The following is a 27,074-nucleotide window of genomic DNA, read 5'->3' as shown; positions in this document are numbered from 1 at the left end:
ATGAGAACTAGATGATAGTCATGTCATTGCTGTTATCCTTTCTACTATTCCGGGAATTATCCCATGGATTTTTTTAGTGAGTCTACAGAAGATGAGTTTTTATCTCAATAGTCTTACTAAAATTACAAAAAGCATAATTTTCTCTGCTTGATAGTCCATAAGACATTAAGTATAAAAGAAAAGCAGAACAGAGTCTTGCCCTTGGATAATTTCTTTCTGAATCCCATCAAAAAAGATGAGAAGAATTATTACATGTAATTGGGAAAATAAAATATCTTTGAATTAATTTTTTAAATATCAAGAAAAAAGATGAGAATAACAGTAATGCCAACAATGTGTCATTTTGTCCATCTCTGCAAAAGTTTACAGAACATTAACTATAAAGGGATAATGTCAAGATAATTATTTGTTCTAGGACCATCTCTATATGAACTTTAACAAAAAGATATGAAAGGAAATAATATAGTAGTTCACCTTAAAATAGCTCTTTAAAATGTGCAAAATACTTTAATATACATTATTTCATTTGTTCTTTAAGATAGTTCTGCATTATTATTGTTCCCATTTTATAGATGAGGAAACTGAAGCTTCAATTAAGTAATTTTTCGAGAGTCATGAGCTAAGTGAAAGTTTATGGATATTATCAGAATTGTTTATTCCTAACAATTTCTGCCCCCTCTTCAGACACTTTGTCACCATCACTATAAAAACAAAAGGAGGGGATACCCTAACCTGAAGGACAATTAAAACAGTTTTTTTCCTTTGTTTTATGGGTTTTCATGATAAAAAAAAATTCATCACTGAGTGCCTGGTACAGTGGTTATACACTTCTTTATACTTAGCTAGGCTTTTCCTCGGAACGCAGACTATTCTGTGGCTGACAATAAATTCAGAGTCTTTTCAGTGTGGTAGAACCTGCTAGAACTTCTGAAATTTTGGCCTTCTCTTTAAGAGTTCCACAATGATTCATCATATTAAGATTATGTGGAGTTTTCTCATAATTCTTTAAATACCATTTTTATCATTCTTCTGCTCGAAACCCTTCAGTGGGCTCCCATTTGGCTATTATATTTTCTAAATTTTGATACCTTGATATTAAAGCACTTCTTAGCCTGGTTCCCACCCTTCTCAACAGATACACTCTGCTTTATTATCAGGCTGTATCCACATCTGTTCCGTGAATTCATCATGTTCATTATCACAGATCTTTTAATTAGGTTGCACCTCTTTCCCCTTCACCTATCCAAATCTTATCCATCTTCAAAGGCCCAATTCAGGTTCCACCTTTTTTGTTGAGGCCTTCCTTAACTACTCACCCTCACTGATTTCTTACTTTCTGGAATTCCTATAGTACTTTTACCATAGAATTTAACATGTAAACACTGTGTTGGGAGATGGAGAATTGTGGCAAAGTAGATGAAATTGGCCTTCGAATCAGGAAAGGCCAATCAGGTCACACACATACCCTAGGTGTGTGACCCTAGGCAAGTAACCTTACCTATGAGTGGCTCTGGCAGCTCCAAGATTATAAATTGAGGCACAATTGCCTATCTCTCTCTCAGTTCCACATTAGGCCCCCTTGGGAATTGATACAGTAGAACTCTTGTAACCAACCTTTTTACTCATTTGTCTTCTTTAGTAGAGCTCCCAACACCTTGATGCCCTGTTCTCCAGTGAGTATCAAAATCAGTGGGTCCATAATAGATTCATTATCTTTTCTTCTGTACATTTTCTTTTTCTGAACTTCCCTGATATTGTCAAGGACACTACTGCCCTTTGAGTCTTTTAGGTTCAAAACCTTGATATCACCTTTGACTCCTTACTTTTTTCACTCTGAATGTCCAAATATTTGTCAAATCTGTCATTTTTAACTCTGTGACATTTCTTAGATATAGCCCTTTCTACTTACCCAGCCACCAATCTAACTTTAATTCTCACCACTTCTTTACTGGAATTTCCTCCTGATTGGGCTCCCAGCCTCAAGTCTCCTACTCCCTCCTCTTAACAGCCCCAAAGTGATTCTCTTAAAACAAATGTCTATGTCACACCCTACCCCATACAAGGTCTCCCTGTTACTTCTAAGATCAAAACAAGCTCCTCTCTTTTTGGTTTTCAAAACTCTTCACAATCTTGATCCTCCCTCTATATTCAGTCTATTTACACATACCCCCTCTCTATTCTTTTCAGTCCTACTTGCTGCTCCTCACATATGATCCTCCATTCCTACCTCCATGATGTAATGTTTTCCCACCACAGATTGCTTCCTGCAATTCCTTGTTTCCTACAATTCTTGGCTATCTACTGCAGGAAGCTCTTTCTGGCTTCCTCTGCTTTTTCTTTTCCTCCAAAGTTTCCTTGTATGTAACCTATATATGCCTATGTGTTATATATGTTATCTTCCCTATCCTAATTTAAGTTTCTTGAGGATGGGAACTATTTTACTTTTTTCTTTGTATTCTTATAGTTTAAAAGCAGATTATTAGTTGATTACTTGATTGGTAAAGGGAATTTCCTCTTTAGAAATTCCTTATACTAATGAAATCAACAGTTTCTGTGTCATCTTTTTGTTAATCACTCGTCTCTCCAAGTAGGCAGTAAGCATTGTACTTAAAAACAGTCCTCAGCATAAAATTAGTCAGTCCTTGGCAAATCTTTATTAACATTTTCCTCTCTTTCACAGTATTTGTATCTTTTGCCAATTAGAATGTAATTCCACCAGAGATGTGACTTTCTATACTGTTATCTGTATATTACTAGCAAATCATTGGTTTTTAGGAAATATCAAATGCAAAAAAATATATAGAATATATTGACTCATTTTATTATGGTAATTTTAGGACTTTCACAGCAAATTCCTAGTAGGAAATAAGAAAAATGCAATGGGATGTGTCAGCCTTAGATTTTGAAAGATAGTATTGGTTTATTCACTCAAAAGAATATTAATGTAATGAAACCAAGCAATCCTTACTGCCATACCATCTGATATTACATCTTGTGAAAAATGCAAGGAGTGAATATAAATGATATGTGGTACCCCCCAGGCTCAGTTTCTCAACCTCACTCACATTGTCTGGTTGAGTCTCCAGAGAGTAACTGACTACTTTCCTCAGAGTTCTATCATTTGGTAACCCTAAGATGCTGCTAGGATTTCTAATACTGTATTTTAAAAGCCCCCACTTAATGTTCTCCTGCAATATCAACCTACTGGTTGACATTCACTAACTTTTACCAGAAGTTATTTACTGAAAAAGTATGGTAAGGACAGAAATATAAATGCATCCCTCCAAACTGGTTGAAGTAGAAATACCTACTCTCTTTGCTAATTACAAAAAAAATATGGCTTTCCTAATGATGTCACTCAGTATAAGTATTCTGGGGATGCAGTTTATAAGGCTAACAGAACTTGAACATGGAGAGTAAGTGCTGGGCAATTAGTTGTACAACCCCTGCCAGTGAAATACACCCTCCTCTAGCATTCAGCCACTCCTTTTTTCCTTATCTCTCCTCTGGCTTCACTGGGGCCTTGTTCTCAAATGACTGGCATATTCCCCAAATCTCTTCACTCCCCACTCTAATCACTTGTTGGGATGCTCAGTTCTTCTTTCCTTTTTCCAATCATTCTCTTCCTCCCTTACTCTTTCCTCCTGTCTCTTCCCCCTATATTTTCTCTTCCTCCTCCTTCATTTTTGTCTTTGTTCCTATAATTTTACTGAGTCAAACAGTTCATTCCTCAGGGATGATTTCTCACCAGACTCGGCTCTAGTGGTCTTTACTACTGACTTTGATTGCTAAAGAGACTTCTGATGACTCTTGTTATGTTTCAGAATTTACAAGGTTATAATTTAGTCCATTCCATCTCTGGATATTCCACCTAATATCAGAAAAAAAACAACAACAACATAACAGAAACAGAGGCACTCAGGGATACATGGTAGCTGGATAGGAGATAAGAAAGCCTGCTCATACCTGTCTTAGTAACTCAGAGCAATACTTTTCACTTGAAAAGCCACCAAGGAAGAAATCAAGTGATCATCCACTTGAATCTTTTGCATTCCCAGTCAATTCTGGCTCAACTTCTACTCAGTCATTATTCCTTCTATCTCTTTAGCCTGTCAGAATACTCTTTGTCACCAAACATCAGTCCCTTCATGACTCGTGGCTAGTAGGCTTACTAAACCTACAAATATAGGATTAGAAGCAGGCAGCATATTTTGCACATACTTAGTATATAACCTACCAGGAAGGGCAGATTTTAGCATTCTCTAAGAACTGGGCTCTCACCCTTTACATATATAAATTAGCACTAAAAAATTAGCACTAAAAAGTACTACCACCACCCCACCTCACCCTCCTTAAGCAGATTATAGTATAGTTTCTCCTATTAGACATTTCCTGGTGGTTCCCAGTGTCCAAAGAGAAGAGTAAAATTGGATTTTGGTGAGACAGCATTGGAGGCAAGGTAATGGCAAAATATAAATGAAAACACAGAGAAAGAGGAATTTAGAAGCATATCTATAAAGATCATGGTTTCATAGTTCTAGCAAATAAAGACCATTTCTTCCAGAATCTCAAAATCAGGAACTATCTCCTGACAATAATGTTGCAAATTTTCCCCAAAACTGGGATAGGATATGTTGGAACCCACAACTTTCATAATTTAATTATCCTAGAGGTCATGTACACAATGGAAAGTTGAAATTATAGATAGAATACCCAATTCACCACGATCAAACCTACCCATCAAATCCTTCCCCTTTGCTAAGGTTAAATCCATAATTGCCAGAAGCAAAGCAAAGAATAAAAGTGTGTAGGTTGTAAGAACTGACCCATTGTTATGAATATATACTTTATCCTCAGTTCTCCACAGCTGTTGCCTCTTCCTTGACTTTCCTTTTGGTGAGAAAGAAGAGACTAGGAACAGTTTTTAACCTCACATTTTTTTTCTCCCTTTCACAAAATTTGTATCTCTTCTGCTATTTTCCTTCGATTCTACTCAACAATTTTGAGCCAGCTGTGGAAGGAAGTAAATCTTCTACCCATTTCTAGCAGCATAGAAATGTAGAAAGAAGCCTGTCTATAGAATAGGAGACCTAAGTTTGAATCACAGATACAACACTATTAAGTAGCTATGGAATTTCATGTCTCTGAGTCTGTTTTTGCATAGCTCATCAATAAGGAGGCATTAATAATATTTACACTTACCCCCAGTGTTACATGGGCAACATTTTCTAGTACCACAAATAACTGGGAATTATTATTAGTAATTCTACATTGTATCTCTGACAAAAAATATTGCAGTGGAAGAGCTCTTGATTCAGAATTAGAACTGGATTGTAGACCCACCTCTTTCATTACTTACTACCTGTGTGACTTTAGGCAAGTAAGTTTGGTTCCCTGGGATGAGGTTGTCTTATCTAGAAAACAAAGGAGTTTGAGCTAGATAATTCCTCAGGTTCCTTCCAGGTCTAAAGTTCTGTGAACTAGATTTAGAACCAAGATAAAACACAATCTTTAGAATTTTATTAAGCATGATACAAAACTTGAGAGGCATGTTGTCTTTTTTTTTGTCAAGAATGGAATAACATCCTGTGTTTGAAACTTGAACCTATCTGATATCTATAATTTATTGACACTTCAGAATAATTCTCAAGATTGAAGAGATGTGAATCCCATAAGTTAATGTGTGTGAAACACAAGTGCATCATTTGGAGGCATTTGGTACTATGGAAAAGAAACAAGATCTTGGTTCAAATCCCAGCTTTGCCACTTAATACATGTGTGACATTAAGCAAATCACTTAACTTCTTTGTATCTTAGTTTCCTCATGTGTAAAATGAGAAAGTTTAAACTAGATGACCTTGGCAAAAGGGAAACTTCCATAACAACATGAGAGAGCAGGTCAAAAGAGTCTGGAATACAAAGAGGGCATTGAAAATATGGATCATAAGCTCCCAACAGCCCCAAGTCACCTGTGTACCACTGAACCCTAAGAACTACCAGGTCTTTCTACCCATTCTACAGCTCAATCATCTATATATCTCATCTCCATCAATTAAAATGAGAAAATAGACAGTAAAACTGTATTAGTAGGAGACTTCAACTTCCCTCTTTCAGATCTAGATAAATCAAACAAAAAAAATAAATAGGAAAGAAGTAAAAGTGCATGAAATTTTAGAAAAGTTAGATTTAATAAGTCTTTGGAGAAAATTGAATGGGGATAAAAAGGAATATACCTTTTTTTCAGCAGCACAATGGTACCATACTCAAGAATTGGCCATGTACTAGGGCAGTGATGGCTAACCTATGGCACACATACCAAAAAAGGAACAGAGAGCCCTCTCTGTGGATATGCCTAGAGTAACCTACAAGAGTTCATTACTAGAAAGCTAGAGAACTTGGAACAAAGCTGTTCCTCTCTCCTTCTCCGTGCTCCTAAGGTCATTCCTCACTTCCTCCACCCCTCTGCCCAATAGCCCAAGGGGAGCTCCTCCTCCTCATGTCTGGGATAAGATACTGGGTGGTGGGGTGGGGGTTCACATGCTTTGTGATGGTGTGGCACAGATGGGAGCTGATTGAGTCTGTGGTAAAGGTGATTTCTATGGTGGGGTTGGAGAGGAGCTAGGTTTGAGGGGAGCATAGCTCACAGACTGGCACATAATTGGAGGAAAACAGAGCTGAAGGGGAGTAGAGTACTTGAGCCACTCTTCTCCCCCTCTCCCCACATGCCTCTTATCACCTGGCCCTCTGCCCAGCAGCCCAATAGGAGTGCTTCCTACCTCCCCTATCTGGGGTATGGAGGAAAGGTGAGGGGCAAAGACAGTGGGGCATGGCACTCAGTCTCTGGTGGGGGTGGGCACAGCACTCAGTCTCAGGGGTGGGGTGGGGACAGGGCCTGGTACTCCATCTCTAAAAGGTTCACCATCACTGTATTAGGGCATAAAAACGTCATAACTAAATGTAAAAAATCAGAAGCAATACATGCAACCTTTTCAGATCATAAAGCAATAAAAATTATAATCAATAAGGATTCATGGAAAGACAAAAATTAATTGGAAACTAAACAATCTTAATTCTCAAAAAGGGGTGGATCAAAGAACAAATTATAGAAATAATCATTTCAATAAGGAAAATGACAATGAGGAGACAACATAACAAAATTTATGGAGTAGAGTGAAAGAAGTGCTTAGAGGAAAATTTATCTCTGAATGCCTACCTCAATAAAATAGGAAAAAAGCAGATAAATGAATTGGACATGCAACTAATAAACTAGAAAAAGAACAAATTTAAAATCCTCAAAGAATAAAAGTCAAAGGAGAAAATAATAAAATTGAAAGTAAGAGAACCATGGGCTTAAAAAAAATAAGACTAAGAGGGGCAGCTGGGTAGCTCAGTGGAGTGAGAGTCAGGCCTAGAGACAGGAGGTCCTAGGTTCAAACCCGGCCTCAGCCACTTCCCAGCTGTGTGACCCTGGGCAAGTCACTTGACCCCCATTGCCCACCCTTACCAATCTTCCACCTATGAGAGAATACACCGAAGTACAAGGGTTTAAAAAAAATAAGACTAAGAGTTTGTTTTATGAAAAAAAAACAAATAAAATAGAGCATTTGATTTTAAAAATGAAAGAAGAAAATAAAATTATCAGTATCCAAAATGAAAAGGATGAACTCACCACCAATGAAAAGGGAATTTAAAGCAATCATTAGGAGCTACTTTCCCCAATTATATGCCAATTAATCTGACAATCTAAGAGAAATGGATGAATATTTACAAAAATATAAATTACCCAGATTAACAAAAGAGGAGCTAGAGTACTTAAATCATCCCATGTCAGAAAAAGAAATTGAACAAACAGGGCCAGATGGATTCACAAGTGAATTCTATCAAACATTTAAAGAACAAGTAATCCCAATACTACACTATTTGGGAAAATAGGCAGAGAAGGAATCATACCAAATTTTTCTTAATGACACATTTTCATGGTACTATTGCCTAAATTAGGAAGAGCAAAAACAGAGAAAGAAAATTAGAGGTCAACATCATCAATGAATATAGATGCTAAAATTTTAAGTAAAATATTAAGGAGACGTCAGTATATCGCAAGGATCATTCAAGGCTATTTTAATATTAAGAAAACTATCAGCATAATTGATCATTATCAATATCTAACAGAAATAACATGATAATCTTCATAGATTCAGAAAAAGCCTTCAACAAAATATAACACCCATTCCTGTTTAAAAACACTAGAAAGCATAGGAATAGAAAGGCCATTCTTAAAATGATAAATAATATCTATCTAAAGCCATCAACAACAATCATCTTTAATGGGAATAAGTTAGAAGCCTTCCTGGTAAGATCAAAAGGATAAAGCAATGATGTTTATTATCACCATTATTGTTTAATATTATACTAGAAATGCTAGCTTTAGCAATAAAAAAAAGGAAAAGAAATTGAAGGAATTGAAGTAGGCAATGATGGAACTAAACATATCTTTGCAGATATGTTGATATACTTGGAGAATCCTAAAGAGTTAACTAAAAACTAGTTGAAATAATAACTTTAGTAAAGTTGCAGGATACAAAATAAATCCACATAAATCATCAACATTTCTGTATATTACCAACAAAGTTCAGCAGCAAGAGATAGGGGAATTCCATTTAAAATAACTCTAGACAATATAAAATACTCAGGAATCTACTTGCTAAGATAAAAACATGAATTATATGAACTCAATTACAAAACATTTTTCAAACAAATCAAGTCAAATCTATTAGAAAAATATTAATTGCTCATGGGTAGGTTGTGGTAATATGTATAATAAAAATGACAATTTTACCTAAATTTATTCAGTACCATACCAATCAAATAATTACTTTATAGAACTAGAAAAAATGATAACAGATTTCATCAAGAGTATCAAGGGAGTTATTGAAGAAAAATGTGAAGGAAGGTTGCCTAGCAATCCCAGAACTAAAACTCTACTATAAAGTAGTAATCATCAAAACTTCTGGTACCAGCTAAACAATAGTATGGTAGATCAATGAAATATATTAGACATATAATATACAGGAGTAAATCACCTTGGCAGTCCCCTGAAATGTTCTATTCCTCCCCCACGTCAACCCTCCCTTCCCGACATTATTCCTAATCTGACAAATACAATGAGTAGGATACAATACAATGAAACTTCAAAAGAGTTGCCTTAGAAACAGAGTGGCAGATAAGCATTTCCTTTTCTTTGGCCCCCTCTTTAAAAAGTTTGCCCATCATTGGTATAGACCAATATCTCACACGCTATACCAGCAATGATGGACTTTTTAGGGATCCCATGCTGAAACTGTACCTTCAAGCCACCTGTAAGCCCCCTCCCCCATCACTCCAGAGAGCAGAAGAAGGAAGTGCTCACATAGGGCTGTTGGGCAGAGGGGCAGGGCATGTGAAAAATGTCCTCTGGAGCAGTGGAGAGGGGAACAGAGCAGTCCCCTCCAGCATGCCAGAGCACACATGTTACATCTTTGCCAAAATGGCAAAGATAAGGTCAAAATAGATCTGCCAGGTAAATATTCTATGTTCCTCTAATTTACTTATGGTATCACTATCTCTAAATCATATAAGAGAGCATTATAAGATGTTATGTAATTAAATAATTATGATTATATTAAATTAAAAAGCTTTTGTACAAACAAAACCAATGTAGCCAAGATTAGAAGGAAAGAACAAACTGGGGGAAAAAGTTTTATAACAAATTTCTCTGGTAAAGGTCAAATTTCTCAAATCTATAGAGAACCAAGTCACATTTATAAGATTACAAAACATTCCCCAGTTGACAAAAGGTCAAAGGATATATACAAGCAGTTTTCAGATGAAGAAACCAAAGCTATCAATAATCATATAATCTAAATCCCTTTTGATTAGAGAAATTCAAAAACAACTCTGAGGCACCACCTGAGGCACATACCTATCAGATTGGCCAATGTAACAGTAAAGGAAAGTGATAAATGTTGGAAAGGATATGGCATAATAGGGACATTAATGCATTGTTGATGCAGCCATTCTAAAGGGCAATTTGGAACTCTGCCCAAAGGCCCATAAAATCGAACCTACTCTTTGATCTTGTAATACCACTACTGGTTCTATATCCCAAAGAGATCATTAAAAAAGGGGGGTAAAGGACCTACTTGTACAAAAATAATTATAGCAGCTCTTTTTGTAGTGGCAAAGAAATTGAAGGAATGTCCATCAATTGGGTAATAGCTAAACAAATTGTGGTATATGTTGGTGATGGAATACTATTGTATTTATAAGAAATGATATGCAGAATGATTTCAGAAAAAGCTGGAGAGATCTACATAAACTGATGCAGAGTGAAATAAGCAGAACTGGGAAAACACTGCTTACAGTAACAGCAAAATGATCAACTGTGAAAACTTGGCTGCTCATAGCAGTGCAGTGATCTGGGACAATTCTGAAGTAGAGGAATGCTATCTAGCTCCAGAGAAAGAACTGTTGGAATTGAATGGATGCAGATCAAAGCTTATGATCTTTCACATCAGTGTATTTATGGTTTTATTTGGAGGTTTTGGTTTTATATGAATGTGCTCTTACAATGACCAATGCAGAACTATGTTTTGTATTACAATACATGTATGAATCACATTGCTTACCATCTCCAAGTGGGGGAAGGGAAGAGAGGAGGGAAGACATTTTGGATCAACAAAACCTATGTTGAAAATTATTATTACATGTAATTGGGAAAATAAAATGTTTTTGATTAAAAAATAAAATAAAATATGAGCTCCCTAAGAGCTGTGACTGCTTTTTATTTGTATCCCCAATACTTAGCTCAATGCTTGAGGGCATAGTATGCACTCAATAAATACTTTTCTTTATTCTTCCAGTGTGTGAGTCTCTATCATAACATAAGTTTGCCAAGATTTTCCTCCAAAATACTTTGCTATTAGATTTGAGTATAAATGGAAATATTTTTAAATTACTAACTAATCAATAATTTGATAAATATGAACATTTTAGTGTATCAAGAATAAAGACTAAATATGAAACTGAAATTCTCTTATATACCATTTATTATTTTAAAATATATACTTATTAAATTTAGCATAATAGTAACAAAATTGCCCTGTTTGCCCTTTGGGAATGTTTTTTAAATGTGCTGTTAGAACAGAACAGTAGAGAAAAGAGTCTTCAAAGCAGAGGTGAGGGAGAAGCAGAAGGAAGACCACCCATAGGACAAGTAGCTTGGAAAATAGTAGGATAATGGCCATTATGTTTTATATTTGATAGCTGTAGCTAAATTATATATGTATATATATATATATATATATATATATATATATAAAGGGAATGAAATCAGCGCCATTCTAAATTTGAGTGCCTGGGTACAAAGTTTGCTTGCCCCGTCTTTGTTTTCATTTTAGTGTTAAACTAGTCTGGCAGATTATGGTATTGGTAATTCACAAACTTTGAACAGTTGGGCTATGCCCAAAATAAGTCATATTTGATGTAAGTAAAGATGTTAATAGTTCTATACTATAACCCATAAAAATATTTTGATTGTCATTTTATATCAGATTTATCATTTCCCTGATATTTATAAGTATAAAAATGCCCCAAATGGCATGTGCTTGCAGATTTTTGAATGGATCTACAAAGCTATGCTAGGAGATTCTGTTACCATAGAAACTATGGTTTAAAATTTCAGTCTTTTCCTTACCATCTTTTTAGCACCTAAATTTCATGGAATTGTTGTATAGATTATTAAGGTAAAGAAATTTTTCCCTAGTTAAATTTGTAAGGATAATAGTTTCAGTTAAAATAGCTGAAAATACTAGAAACAGCTATTGTTTTATAACTAAAAACAGTTCTAACATTTATTAAGTGTATGTTCCAAAAATGATATCTAAATAACACAGTTGGAAATCCAGAAAGAAAAGAGTTAGCTTTAGGAACCATCTCTTTTAAACTTTGCACTCTCCAGGGTTTCTGGTATAGTACTGTGCATATAGTGTTTTATCAACAGATAACTCTCTGAATTTTTAAAAATGAATAGTTTTCTGTATATGATCAAGCCATTCCACAATCTGACTATGTATTTCATTCATTTAAAAGCACTAGTTACATACCACTCTTGCTTTCATACTTAACCTCTTCCTTTTCTATACAGTTGTAGAATTTAGAAAGGAAACTTTAGAAATCATTTAGTCTTTTTTAATTTTACAGATGCAGAAACTGAGATCCAGAGGAGTTGTATGAATTGCTTGCAATTCATACAGAGAATTGCATAGCCAGGTTCTCCAACTACAAACCTAATATTTATTTTACTACACTTGGTTGCCTTATTCGCAGTTTGTATTTTTTCCTCTCTAATTTTATAAAACATGCTTTCCAAAATTCATTATTTTTAATTCACAGCATAGTAAACAAAATTCTAAATTACAAAATTATTTTCTTAATATGGAAATGTGTTCCCCTGTTATCACTAGAGCATTTGCTGGATTTACCACTCCTTTAGCTATGTCTAGTAAAAGTGGTATATTCTATCATTGTTATATATTTTTCACTCTTCTAGAACTTGGTTGAAGAGGATTTGGGCCCTGAACAAAGAATTTCAATAACAAGCAAGGCTTCTGTTACAAAATCTGAATCCAAGCTGCCAGCTATAGACCAAACATCAGTCAAGCAGAAACAGAAAGTTGCCACGTCTTCAAAGAAACCAGAGAAAAATGTGGGAGGCACCAGCAAACCATCTCCACGTGAGTTTTTCTTAGATTGATAGAATTATATTGCCAATGGCATTGAAAATGGTGGCTTTGATTAAATCAGGAGCTCTCCAAGTGGCTGATTCCAAGACAACAAACTATTTAGGGTACAGTATGACATAAAAGATAATGGTAAGAGTCCAGTACAAGGTTATAGAGCACTATGTTAGTATATTTAGGAGGCCTGAAATACATACTTTAGCTTCTGCACTACCCACATTTTCTACAAATTTGCTTTGACTGTGGAGACCTATCGAAACAATATCAGATATTGTAGAGTTGCTGACCTTTCATCTTCATCACCCTTCTTTGGTGTTAAAGGTTCTTGACCCTAGATGTAGACTTTTATGCCTCACTCAGAGCATCAAGAGAAAACATATAACCGTTTGAAGAAAGTAATAAAGTTCTTTCATCCTCCCTTGGGGGTGGAAGGGGGGGGGCAGCAACTTTTTTTCTTTTGTGTAATTTAGTAGATCATTTACTCTTCATAAGTATCTTTTAAACCTGAAGATTCCTTCTGTTAAAGACAGTAGGGATTTAATATATCCAGAAAGGAGATGAACTTCATGGAGAATTTGAAGACTCTCTTCGGCTTCTCCTAATTAAAGCAGCCTCTGTAACACTGACCAGATTTCTTTAGAAAGCAACATCAGAGACAATGCAGTAAAGTTATTGGATTAGGTCTGCATTTTTATCTGTGGCAGGAAGAGAAGAATGCTCTGATGAGTTCATAAATAGTATGCTTTTGAGTCCCAATCAAAAATGCTTTTTAATCTCCCAACGTTTCAATTATGTAACCACTTAATTTCCTTTTTAAAACAGATTTTTAGAGTTAGCTAAACTTCTAGATTTCCAAGCCATTCCTCTTTATTTTCTGTATAACTGCAGAATTTAGACCTAGAGGAGATTTTAGAAATAATTTAGCCCAGTGTTCTTTCCATTATAATGTTTTTTTCTTTCCCTTCCCCTCAGACTCTATCCCAATCCCAAAAAGTCATTCCTAGTAACAAAGAATTTTTTGGAAGATTTTTAAAAATTCAACACATTTGATTAATACATCAAAAAATCTAAGAAAATGGCTATTTTCACTCAAAATAACACATATTGCATTATTTTAATGAAGCCAAAATACAATTGATTTTGGAAATGGGAGATAGATTGTGGCAGGACTACTTCCCATCTAAAATGATCAAGGAAAGTAGATTTTATTCTGAACCTTAGATTGAGTCCTGTCTCTTTGTTCATCTGGAAAGAAAGAATCAGGACTAGTCCTACCACCAAAGTTATAATAACTTAGCATTAAACATTAGGGATTAGTTGTTCTAACTCAAATGCTCTACCCTGAAATATGAACAGATAATATTAAATAAAAAAGAACATCATTTTGTTACAATATAAAAAATGCTAATTATTAAATTGAGGAAGTTATTTTTAATGCTAAAACTTTTAGATAATATGATTTTATATATATATATATACATATATATATATATAAACTTAGACTTCATCTAGTTTAAACATTTCACTTTGTAAACAAGGAAATGAAGTCCCAGATTGCTTAGGCTATATGACCACGGTTATACAATTAGTTTCTAGCAGAGTCAGGATTTGAAGAGAATGCCAAATGTCCAAAGTCTCAATTCAGTGTATAACCTTTTCATTTTTTAATAGATAGCATTCACTCAAGATCATTTTTAGTATTCTGAATGATATTCTGTGAAAATCCTGTATGAACAAGTGTCTTCAGCTATTTTAAAGAGGCAAAAAAAAAACAAAACCATTTTAAAGAAATTCATATAATTCCAATTAATTCCATGTGTAGTCTGGAAGATTTCATAAAGATTTTCATCTAATATGAGAATATTATGTAATAATTGAGTGATGCTTTGGAACTGGTTCATTCCATGATAGCAACTTCCATCTCTTCTAGGCAAGGAATGGTTCCATGTATCTCTCAAACTTTATACAGATTTTAGAATTTAACATTGATGAAGAAGGAAATGAGTTTGTTTCAGTTGATATAAAACATCAAACATAAGGAATTTTTAGAACAGTGTATCATGGTGGACAGTACCACCTCAGCCAAAATATGGTCATAGTCCACTTCTATTAGACATTGTAAAAATTCAGAAAAAAAAGGGAAAGGGAGGTGGAAAATAGATCAAGGTTCTGGGAGTTGTCAGGGCATCCCCAACCATGAGGGAAATTCTTACGGTTTGGGGGAAGGCAGAGAAGTACAAGTTCGGTTATACAATAATGGAGGCTCTGGAACAGGGGAGGTATGGAAAAGTCTAGAAAAGGGAACTGCTGAGTGGAGATGACAATTACCAGCTTATAGGACCACCCTCTTACATTGTCATGAAGCTAGTTTCTTTTTAATTCCTATCTTATCAAAAGTTTTCAAACCAGTCTGCCCAGGGATAATTTTTCCTCCTGTGGAGGTAAATCTCCAGTTTTGGGTAGAAAGTCAATAGGAAAGTAGGATTTGCCTTACAAAAATTTACTTCTGTGTTTACTAGAGCATTTATTCCATAAAATTTGAGACACCTCTTCATTTATTTATCATAGAGCTTCAAAAACTCCATATTCTATATTCATGTAATAGAGTCAACTTGACTGGAACAATTTTGTAAAATGAGAGAAAACTACAGTAAGAATTTTTAAAAGTAAGAAATACATCTCATAACTGGCACTTATCTTCACCTTTAGAAGTCAGTCACACAGTAATCTAGAATGGACTGCTTTACCAAGTCATACACTGAATCATAGAATCTTAGAGCTAGAGAGGACATTAAAGATTATTTCAGTGCCTTCATTCTACAGTGGGGAGACTGAGGCCCAGAAAGGTAAAGTGATTTGCTCAAGATCCCATAGTTAGTAGCAGTTGGGAATGGAATTCTTTGTCCAATTCTTTTCCTACCTTCCTATCTATAGCAGCTCAATTCAATATACTGTTGTTCTCCTTGATGACAAATTCCTTCAAAGTGAAGGTATTTGCTTACTCAAATTCATTTACATACCTTTTTAGGCATTCCCTAAGAATTCTTTAATTAGACATTGCTGAAAAATGTGATGGCAATTTAGGTTGAATCTGCTGTGACAGTTCACATAATTCAAATGAATAATGTTAAAAGATAAAGAAGATAGAGGCTTGACCCTTTTCACCCAGCTATACCACAGCATTGAAATTTACCAGATAAGTAGATAATTTCTTTCTTCACTTTATCTTTGCAAATAAAATTTTAGAGTAAAACCAGGATATTAGCCTTTAGATGACTTATTCCTCTATAGGTAAATGTCAAATTTACTGAAATGGCAGCAAATCTATCAATTAATCAGTCAACAAGCATTAATAAAAGGATTCATTGTGTGCTAGATACTGTACTAAGCACTGGGGGGTATAAGTAAAAAGCAAAAACAGCTCCTTCCTTCAAGGAACTTCTATTCCAATTGGGAAGAGATATGTACATAAATTGGTTCCTATAAGATACATAGGAAAGTATCCTAGAAGGGGATGAACTAGCAGTTTGGGAGTACATAGTAGAGAGATTATTCTAGATGACAGAGAGAAAAAAGTCACAGACTATGGAGATGGAATTTTTTGTGTGTGAGAAACAAGCTGACCAGAACAAAGGACTGATTGTAGAGTGTGTAAATTCAGTGATGAGCAACCTTTTGAACTTAGTGTGTCAAAATTCGCCAAAAAATCGAGCATAACTCGGGTGGTATCACTTCAAGAAAAAAACCATAATTTTGCGATATTTATAGTTTAAATAATAAAAATGTATAATTGTAATATATAACTATTTAATAAACCAAAATAGGTAAATTAATATTGGTAGAATTGTCATCTATAGTGCACAGAGTGTCTACACTACACTACAGCAAATGTTTCATCCTCAGCATGCGGCCCCATACTTCTCTGTATGCAGCCACATGTGGCCACATGTAATCAAAATGGCTACACATGTCTGTGCTAACATGTGTGTCATAGGTTTGCCATCACTGATGTAGAGGAAAGTATTGTGTATGGATATTAGAGAACTAGGAAGGGAGCAGGTTGTAATGAACTTTAAAATACCAAACAGATAAATTTTAATTTGATCCTTGAGATACAATGGATAGAGTGCTCTGGGCCTGGAGTTAGAAAAACTCACCTTCCTGATTTCAAATCTGTTGGGTCACTTAACCCTGTTTGTCTCTGTTTCTTCATCTATCAAATGAGCCAGAGAGGAAATGGCCAACCACTCTGGTATCTTTGCCAAGAAAACTCCAAATGGAATCACAAAGAGCTGAACACAACTTAAAACAACTGAACAATGACAATGTTTATTTAGTGGGGAAGTGAGATTTAACCCTTTAGGAAAGTCACTTTGGCAACTATGAAAGATGAACTGTAATAGGAAGAGACTTGAGGGAGGCAAACTATTTGAGAACTACAACAATTGGTGTGAGAGATTCCAAAGGCCTGTACAAGTGTAGTGGCTGTTTGAAAAGAAAGAAGGGAACATATCAAGGAAATGTTGAAGAAAGAATGCAACCAACTGGATACAGACAGTGAGTGCACCTAGGTTGTGAACCTGGGTAACTAGAAGAATGGTGGTACCCTCAATACAAATAGGGAAGTTCAGAATAGGAGTGAGTTTCAGAGGAAAGATGATAAAGTCAATTTTGAGCGTGTTGAGATTGAAATTAGCCTATGGCATTGTATACTGTTTGAAATGTATAAAAGACTATTGTTTAGTAGTGGAACTCCAGAGAGAGCCTAGAACTGGATGAATAGATTGAAAATCATTTGCATAATGATGATAATTGGATCCACGTGAGCTGATGAGTTCACCAAATGAGTGAATATTAACAAAAATCGATCCACAGTTACCTGAGGCTGCCTTTACTATGTTTAGATAAAATCTGAGATTTAGGAAAACTCCATTTAATGTCTTTAAGGAAGAATACATTTTGTAAAGAGTAGAGATATGGCTGTGAGTTAGCAATCACTCCTTCATTCTCCTATCTCCCAGAACAGGCTAGAATTGAATATTTCAAATATCAGGTATTTGTATTATATAGGACACAGTGCTCTTTTAGAAGTTCAAAATAAAACTACTTTCCCTGGTCTTTTTGATGGTAAATAGTCCTGCCCCAGTGCTGGAAGGTAATAATTAACTTACTTTCAGTTAGCTTAGTTTCCTCCAACAAACATTTATTAAACAAAAGATAATCACAGATAGCTATACAACATTTAACCAAGCAAATAGTAAAATCAAAATCAGAGAAATTATACAAATTAGGATAGACAATAGAATACACAATAGTGAATGGCTGAAAAGTTTTCAACCCTTTTTTTCAACATATCACTCTTAAAGTGATCACTCTCTTTTCTACAAAGCTTCTTGGTTAAACAGGAGTCAAATCACCCTACATATACTCAGCTGGACAGGGCAATCCTTCAGGAAACCACCCAGATCTACATAGGGTGGGAATGGGGTTGGGAATACCCAAAGAAGAGAGCTTTAAAGGACTCTCACAGTAAGTGAGTGTGATATGGATGAAAATTCAGCATAGGTGAGTGAGAGGTCATATAAGCAGAGAAGAGAACCAAAAGAAAGCAGTGTTACAAAAACAAAAAACTCAGAGAGGAGGAAAAGGAAGGGACATGGCTGACATGTTAAATGCTGCAGAGAAGTCAAGAAGGGTGAGGAATGTGAAAAGGCCATTTGATTTCTCAATTAGGAGATCACTGATTACTTTTGAAATAACAGTTTCAGTTGAATGGCAGAGTCAGAGTTAAGGTTTAAAAGAGAGTGAGAAGATGAAATGGAGGTGCTTAACTACTGATAGATTTTTTTAAAAGAAGAAGAAAGAGAGGATAGTTGGTGGGGATGGTGGTAGGTAGTAAAGGTTTTTTAAGAACAGGGGAGATTTGAGTTAATTGGTAGGCAGCAGGGAAGGAACCAGGAGATAAGGAGAGACTGAATATTAGAAAAACAAGGGAATGGTAGTAGGGGCAATTTGCTGGAGAAGAGAGAATAAAAGGTATGAGTAAAGGGGCTGACCTTGACAAGGAGAAGGGCCACATCTTCATTAGAGAATAGAGTGAAAGAGGTCAACAATTATGTTAGAAGGATGTGAGATGAGGACAAGGGATCTGGAAGTAGCAATGAGGAGCAAGATGTATTCCAACTCTCCCTTTGGGTTAAGGGAAATGAGAGAAGGCATAACCAGGAAAGGATGGACAGGTATGCAGTACTATCCAGTGGAAGCCAGAACAGTGAGTGCCAGAAGATGGAAAGAATGGGTCCACTTCAAATTTATTTTATCTGATTTCAATTGGGCCCTCACTATAGAAAGGCAATCCTTCTATTCCCTGATTGGTTTTTATCTCACTGACCACAGTGGTTGTTCCAAACCTAATCAAGAAAAGGTCAAATCAAAAAGCAGTAAGTATTCATTATCTACTAGGCATTGTGTTAAGCTCTGGAGTTACAAAGAAAAACTAAAAACAATCTCTGTGGGAAGAGTGGGCAGGTCTGAAGTGGGTCACTGGAAGAATAGAGTTGAAATGGATGACAGTGAGGGATCAGACAGCTGGGGTGGTAGAGAAGGAAAGTTTGCTCTTAAATAGCCAGGAGTTCAGTACGCCTGGGATGGAGGAAAAGTAAGACAGAGAATTTGTATAACTTCAGAAGATATATGTGAAAAAATTGTTATTACTTTTAATTAGGGGAAAAATCTTTTTAAAAAATTTTGGGGAATGAATCCCAATAAAATAACAGTAGAGGGGAAAGGTCCTTTGATGAAAATGATTAGAAGGTTCATGGTCAGGGGCAGCTAGGTGGCTCAGTGGATTGAAAGCCAGGACTAGAAACCATAGGTCCTGGATTCAAATTTGGCCTCTGATACTTCTTAGCTGTGTGACCCTGGGCAAGTTACCTAACCCCCATTGCCTAGCCCTTACTGCTCTTCTTCCTTAGAATTGGTTCTAAGACAGAAGGTAAGGATTAAAAAAAAAGTTAAAGGTCAGCTCTTGAGGTCTTCACAAAGCCCTTAACTACCCAGGCTCAGACAATGTTGATATTGTCTAGGAAATGTCAGTAAGCCTGCATCTTAGGCTGACTAGAGCAGGAGATAATGAATCCTCTGGCTATGGAATAAGCAATAGCAGGGTCTAGTGGTGGTTTGATCTGTCCTAAGGCCCTGAACTAGTAAGGAGATAGAACTTGGTGTGACCAGAAGCCCTTCCTTGAAGCAAAGAGGTAAAACTATCCAGAGTGTGGCCTCAACCTTAAGAAGCCTAGGACAGCTGATGATGTGACATGGGAAATGTTATAAGTATAATTGATCAAATTGTTATTATTGAATATTGATAGCCAAATGGTAATGATCAGCTGTTATAATAAACTAAAGATGTCAGGGTTAAACTATTTGCAGGTGGTGAATGGAAAGCAGGAAACTATTTGCTACAACTCTGATTTATTATGATAGAGGTAGGGAGAGGAAATAGGAAGTAGGAATAGGATAGGAAATCTCTTAACCTTATATTAAAATATCTAAATAAACCTCCCAAACTAACTGCTTTCTGTGAAGCTTCTTCTTGTCTACAGAGTAGACCTCCTTAAAACTATTCTCAGCTATCTTAAATAATATTTCCTTAACTTAAACCTAAGCTAAAATTGAATCTTTATCTTCTTAAAGTACTATACACAACTCAAACTGTCAGAATAACTGTCTGAATCTCCTAGCAGAGAGACACTGACACAGGGCCAGCCTCCAAGTCAGAGAGAGTAGATAGAGCCTCTCTCCAACAGCTTCTTCTCCCTCCCACAACTGAGGAGAAAAGCTCTTAGTAAATCCCACTCTTTCTCAACAATGTCTATGTATCTCAGTTCTTAAAGGAAAGGTCTCAAAGTCACTAAAAGATCTTTGTCTCTGAGAGAATGCCCCAGCAACCTGCTCCCAAGGAAGTCAGAGAGACTGGACCCAGAACTCCAACTAAAACTCCCTTATATGACGGGCCTCTTAAAGTCACAGAGGGTGAGAGCTATCTGCTCTGGTTTCTTAAAGGAGACAGCATAAAAATTTTTAAACCCTTTCTCTGACCTAAACTTCTGCTCCTGACAAGACAGAGTAAACTATATAAAATCCTTATAACAACAGAAGGCAATAGGTGGTGTGTAAGTCCATATTCCCTGTGTCTGCAAAAGAAGCCCCAGAACCACATTTCTTTGAAATCACTGTCTGATTTCAGCACCTTGTACCCTGCAATCCACATAACACATCAGTACTACACTGCTTGCCATACAATAACTTTGTACTGTAATATGACAGGATTTTTCTATATGAAATGATTGTTTAGGATATCATGATTTGATTCAAATCAACAATAACAAACCACCTAATAATAAAGTTCTACAGTATATGAAACTTCCATCTAAAGGCTATATGTAAAATTAAACTGTTGCTATCATTATAATTAAATTTTATGTTAAAAGGCTGGACTCCCATATCATAAATTATATTTATATATGTCTTAGATATTTTTCTAAGTGAGTTTTCAGGTAATGTTCTTTAGAAGTAGTTCCCATCAGAAAGGTGGCTTAGTTCCTTTTTATTTCCCCTTATTTGGAATGTTGTCTTTAAAGTTTCTAACACGTATACTCTTAGACATAAAGTCCTCAAGCCACATGGAAAAATCACAAAGTGTTTCAAACAAAGCCAGAAAACCGCAGCAATCAGAGAATGTCCTGGGAAATTCAGCCAGTGAGCCAGAGTTCAGCTGTACCATATTTAAAACCTATCTCTAATACTACATTATAACCATCAGTTGACATAGAACCAGAATTGAGACTGATCCAATTCCAAAATTTAGTTCTGTTTATCAAGAACCTGCTAAGTACCAGACACCAATATTAGAGGATTCTAGGGATACAAAAACAAAAGAAAAATAAGCTTAAGGAGCTTACTTTATATTGCTTTCTTTTTTTACCTGACCAACAGACATATAATTACATGGATACAAACCAGAGAAATTGCACTAGATAGAATCTTTGGTCACTTTTGACAGTCTTTCAGGCCATCAAGACAGTGATGTTTATGTACTAAAACTGAGGTGGGAGGAACAAATTAAATTATTACAACACATATAAAGATGTAGAAGATCCATATTTTAGTTTTCTGGTAGGAAGTATTTATTTAGTGAATAAACTGGAACAGAAGTTTGAGGGTAAATCTCAAATCTCCATCACTCACACTGCAAATGAATTCAGTTGAAGGTTTTCTCTTAAAGATTAAGATGAATGAATTAGTCTTAACCTAACTACTACCCTTGCATATCACTGTCCAGTTTTTTCTGGTGTATTGCCTTCCAAATTAATCTACCCAAATAAAAATGCATGTTATTATATAAATTTAAACGATGCACATCCATGTGTGGCCAGGGATTCTCCACAGTGCCAGTTTTTACATAGTGCCTTTCCTCTGAGAACCTTAAATGATGACAAAGGAATTTGTCCATAAACAGCACCATAGCATGTCCACAGATAACCTCTGAAAGCCAATGCAAGTTTTTCTGTGAGAGGAAGGCTTAGCTAAGAAAGCTTTAGTTGAGATATGAGAAGTTATAAGATCTGAGCACAAATGTTTTCAAATTTTTTTTATCTAATTAATATTCATCTCTCCATCTACCCATGTATATTGCCTTTCCAACCAATATACATCAATGACATTGTAACTCTTGGGTACCCAATTTGAAGACAAATAAAGGTTTTGATAGAGAATGGGAGGTAGGGGTGGAGCCAAGATGGCAGTGTAGTAGCAGGGAAATCCTAAAGCTGCTCTGAATATCCTTCCAAATTGATCTTTAAAAAGCATCTCAAAAGGACAGAAGTCAAAGCAGGATGAGAAAAGAGGCTCTCCCACTGAACACAGCATGAAAGGTAGGCAGAGAAAGGGGATTTCCACATTAATGGGGCAAAACTGCACAAGGAAAGCTTGGGCCTACCACCCTACCACCTCACCTATTGCACCAGATGCATAATTTTAGGAGGCAGGCTATGCTAAAAAAAAAAAAAAAAAAAAAAAAAAAAAAAAAAAAAAAAAAAGGCTATACAGAGCTACCCCTAGAGGGAAATTAATAATAATAATAATAGCCCTGGGTTAACTTGGAGATGGCAGCAGAGGTGGGGGCAGCAGCAGTAAAGATAGCCTCAGGGCAAAACACTTCAAATCATGCTACACCAACAAAAAATCATCACCAATCTACCCCTGGAAATCCCAGGCCCTGGAAGTGAGGGCCAGAACTCTATAGTACTGGGCTCACTCAGGGAAGGGAAGATAGCCCCAAGGCAAGGTCCTTCAAGACAAAAGCTAAGATAGAAATGACCAGCAACATACAAGACTCCCATTCCTTGAGCAGGAAAATGAGTCAACAGTAGCAAAGAAAGTTCTTGACCCTGGGAAATTTCTATGGAAAAAAAGAGCAAAAAACAAAAGCAAGAGGAAAGGGTGAGAAACAAGTAAACACATACAAACTCTCCAAAAAAATAAAAAAGGAAACTGGTTACAAGCTCTGGAGGAACTAAAAAAGGAGTTAAAAAACCAAGTAAGACAGAAGAAAAATGGGAAGAAAAGTGGGAAAAAGAAACGAAAGTAATGCAAAAAAAAAATTACAACTTTAAAGACAAAATTGGCCAAATGGAAAGGGAGTAATATAAATTAAATGAAGTAATAAGCATATTAAAAACCAGAATTGACCTGCGGGAAGAATAGACAAAGAAGTCTAATGATGAGAAGAGTGCTGTGAAAAGCAGAATAGACCAAATCAAAAAGAATCAAAAGATCATGGATTAAAATTGGTCTTTAAGGATTAGAATTGGGCAAGTAGAAGCTAATGGTTTCACAAGACATCAAGAATAATAAAACAATCAAAAGAATGAAAAAAGTAAAAGAAACCATGAAATTTCTCATTGAAAAAACAATTGACGTGGAAAATAGATCCAGGAAAGACAATTTTAGAATTATTGGACTTCCTGAAAGCCATGAAAAAAAATCCTAGACATCATATTATAAGAAAAGATAGGAGTAGTGATCATGATCTCTGACAAAGGTAAAGCAAAAATAGATCTAATTAAAAAGAGATAAGGAAGATAATTACATCCTGGTAAAAGGTATTATAGACAATGAAGAAATATCAGTACTCAACATGTATGCACCAAATGGTATAGCACCCAGATTTCTAAAGGAGAAACTATTGGAGCTTAAGGAGGAAATAGATAGTAAAACTATACTAATGGGGGACCTCAACCTTCCCCTATCAGTTCTAGATAAAGCAAACCAAAAAATAAGAAGAGAAGTGAATGAAATTTTAGAAAAATTAGAGTTAATATATATCTGGAGAAAAGTGAATAGAAATAAAAAGGAATATACCTTGTTTTCAGAAGCACATGGTACATATACAAAGATTGACCATGTATTAAGGCATAAAAACATCACAAACAAATGCAGAAATAATAAATGTAACTTTTTCAGATCATAATGCGATAAAAATTATAATTAGAGTTCATGGAGAGACAAATTAAAAATGAATTGGAAATTAAATAATCTAATCCTCCAAAACTGGTGGGTTGAAGAACAAATCATAGAAATAATTAATGATTTCATTTAAAAAAATGACAATGAGGAGACAACATATCAAAATTTATAGGATACAACCAACGCAGTCCTCGGGGGAAAATTTATATCCCTGAGTGCCTATGTCAACAAAAAAGAGAAGAGATCAACGAATTAGGCATATAACTTAAAAAACTTCATAGGGTAATGGTTACCAGGTTAGTGGCTGGTATATAGCAAGCTGAATCTGGAGACCAAGGGCATGCATTTGAATCCAGGCTGTGCCATTTAGTTGCAATCTGACTTTGGCCAAATAATTTCACCTCTCTGAGACTCATACTTATCTATCTGTAAAGTGGATGAGATAATTTTATTATTTATTTCACAGGGTAGCTGTGTATATGAAATAACATATGTAAAATGCATTATAGATTGTAAAGTGCTATATAAAGGAGGCATTACTGGAGGTATATGGGACTTCTCTATTGTCTAGACCAGCGATTCTTAATCTGGGATCAGTGAACTTTTTTAAAAAATATTTTGACAACTGTATTTCAATGTACTTGGGTTCCTTGCTAATACTATGAATCTTGTTTTCTGCATTAAAAAAATTCTTCTGAGAAGGATCCATAGATTTCACCAGACTATCCAAGGGATATAAGAGAAAAGGAGGATTAAGACCCCTGGTCTAGTCCAACTCAGTCATTTTACAGATGAGAAAGCTCAGATTCAGAGTGACTAGCAGACTTAGCCAAGAAGATTAAGTTAGTTGTTAACAGAAACAGAATAAGAATCTGTTTCTTCTTACTTCTCCCAGAACTATTTCATTTTCCACTCACCTTGATACCTCTCTTAGGCAGTTACTATTACATACAACTCTGCATTCTCTCTGAATTGCTCATACCTTTCAAAAATAATTGTCAGTTGACCTAACTTTTAAATAAGCTTGGTTTAGTAAGGAATTTTGGCAATTTAGATGTTTCATACTTCTCCCCTCCACTTGTTATTACCACATGCCTTCTTCCTCCTCCCAATTCCTGCTGAGATTTCACCATCTTCACTTAATTTAGCCACAGATTTCTAATTTATCCCATAAAGGTAAGGCCAGAACTTCTATTAGACAGCTCCTGAATGTTTTGAGGGGGAATTCAGAATTCTATTCAGATGGAACTTTTGCAGACTGCCTTATGTTACTGATAAAAGGGCTAGCCAGTTCCATAAAAAGATGAAAATGTTGAGGGTTTCCACTGTGTTAATGTCCCTAAGGAAGGCAACTCTAGTAAATGACAAGGAGAGGGAGAGGAGGCAGAGGAAACAGCAGCTATGGCCTGAGGAGAGTATGATGGGCCTTCCCTTCCTTTTAGGAAAGTGTTTGCACCTTAAGAATATAGGACTAGCTTTTAGGGTTTCTAGAATGTGCTAAGCAAGATTGTCACCATGTAGGCCCCTCCACCCAAATTGCTGCTGGAAGCTTCCCCTTCCCTACCCTGCTCTCACTCAGAGAATCAAACATTCTGACCTTGGATTTTTATTTTTATTTTTTGTCTGGACAGTGAATGCTGCGTCCTGATTGCTCTTTTTCTTTTGTGCAGGTGGCAGAAGCAAGCACCCTCTATACTGTGTTGAATATTCTCCTTTCTATACTTTCTTTACTCTGTCACCTACCCAGCCTTCTAACTCTGATTTATACTGCTTCCTCCTTCCCCTTGCCCAGTCTCCTTTACCATGTCACCATACTGACAATGTCTCCCTCCCTCCCATCAATCCTCCTTCTCTTCCTACTTCCCTCACTCCCTTCCCTGTGCCTCCCTCCCCTTCAGCATTCTGTTGCTTCCCCATCTCCCGCTGCCCCACTCAAACAGTGGTGACACCTCTGGAGCGTCTGCCCCGCTTCAGAACAACAAATGAAATTTACCTAATATGGTAAGTTTCCTGTGGCAATGCCCACACCACAGTGGATTTAAGTGGAGCTTCCTGGAGCAGGGGGAGACCAGAAGCAGGTGGAAGGGATGTTAATGGGCTGGCCCCATGAAAAAGAAGAGGAATTGTTCAGGGAAGCAGGAAGGAATACCAGCCGCCACCACTTCAAGTGGATACCTTGGAAACTATGTGTACCTCTGTCTCCTCGTCTTTCTGTCTGGCCCTCAAAAAGAAAGTTGCAAATAAAGGCCTCATGACATGCAAATAGCACTCATTTGGCTACTCCTGTTTCTGTCACACTTTATAACACAGTCACTAAGATTCTATACTGACTCATCATGTTCTTTGGCGTGTGAATGTGTGTGGACCAAGATCCCCTCTAGACTACTGTCTCCAGTGGCAGGTCTTTCTGAAGGTACATCCATGATTCAGAGCCATGTGAAATCTGGGACAAATTTAAAAACTTGGTCAATGTGGGCATTCTTCTTGTGCCACTCATTAGATACAGTTCCTAAACCCCCAAATCCTATGCTAAAAATTATTTTTAAAGTGTTTAAGGTGCATAATTAAGCCAAAACATCTCCTCTGGATGTATAAGACAACAAACATTTCCAATTCATTCCACAAGGCAGACTTTGTTCATTATTTATGAAAGAACAGGAAAGGCTGCCTCTTATAATAAGTCAATGTCCATAGCTCTGATTATGCAGTAACTTTCCACAACCCCCAAGAATGTGTGGTAGACTATTTCTTTTTATTATTTCTTGGACT

General features: G+C 36.0%; 1 protein-coding gene across 1 annotated transcript in view; it reads left to right on the top strand.

Moving 5' to 3' along the window:
* Window positions 1-27,074, top strand: part of MARCHF10 (membrane associated ring-CH-type finger 10) — a 236,968-nt gene that overhangs the window by 118,540 nt on the left and 91,354 nt on the right. Inside the window, exon 3 of the mRNA XM_044675133.1 lies at window positions 12,587-12,770. Coding sequence (XP_044531068.1) covers window positions 12,587-12,770 — 184 coding nt within the window. The remainder of the gene's footprint in view (window positions 1-12,586; window positions 12,771-27,074) is intronic.

The sequence above is a fragment of the Gracilinanus agilis genome, chromosome 4, assembly GCF_016433145.1.
Source record: "Gracilinanus agilis isolate LMUSP501 chromosome 4, AgileGrace, whole genome shotgun sequence".
Classification (NCBI taxonomy): Eukaryota; Metazoa; Chordata; class Mammalia; order Didelphimorphia; family Didelphidae; genus Gracilinanus; species Gracilinanus agilis.
This window is presented reverse-complemented; position numbering and strand designations above follow the sequence as displayed.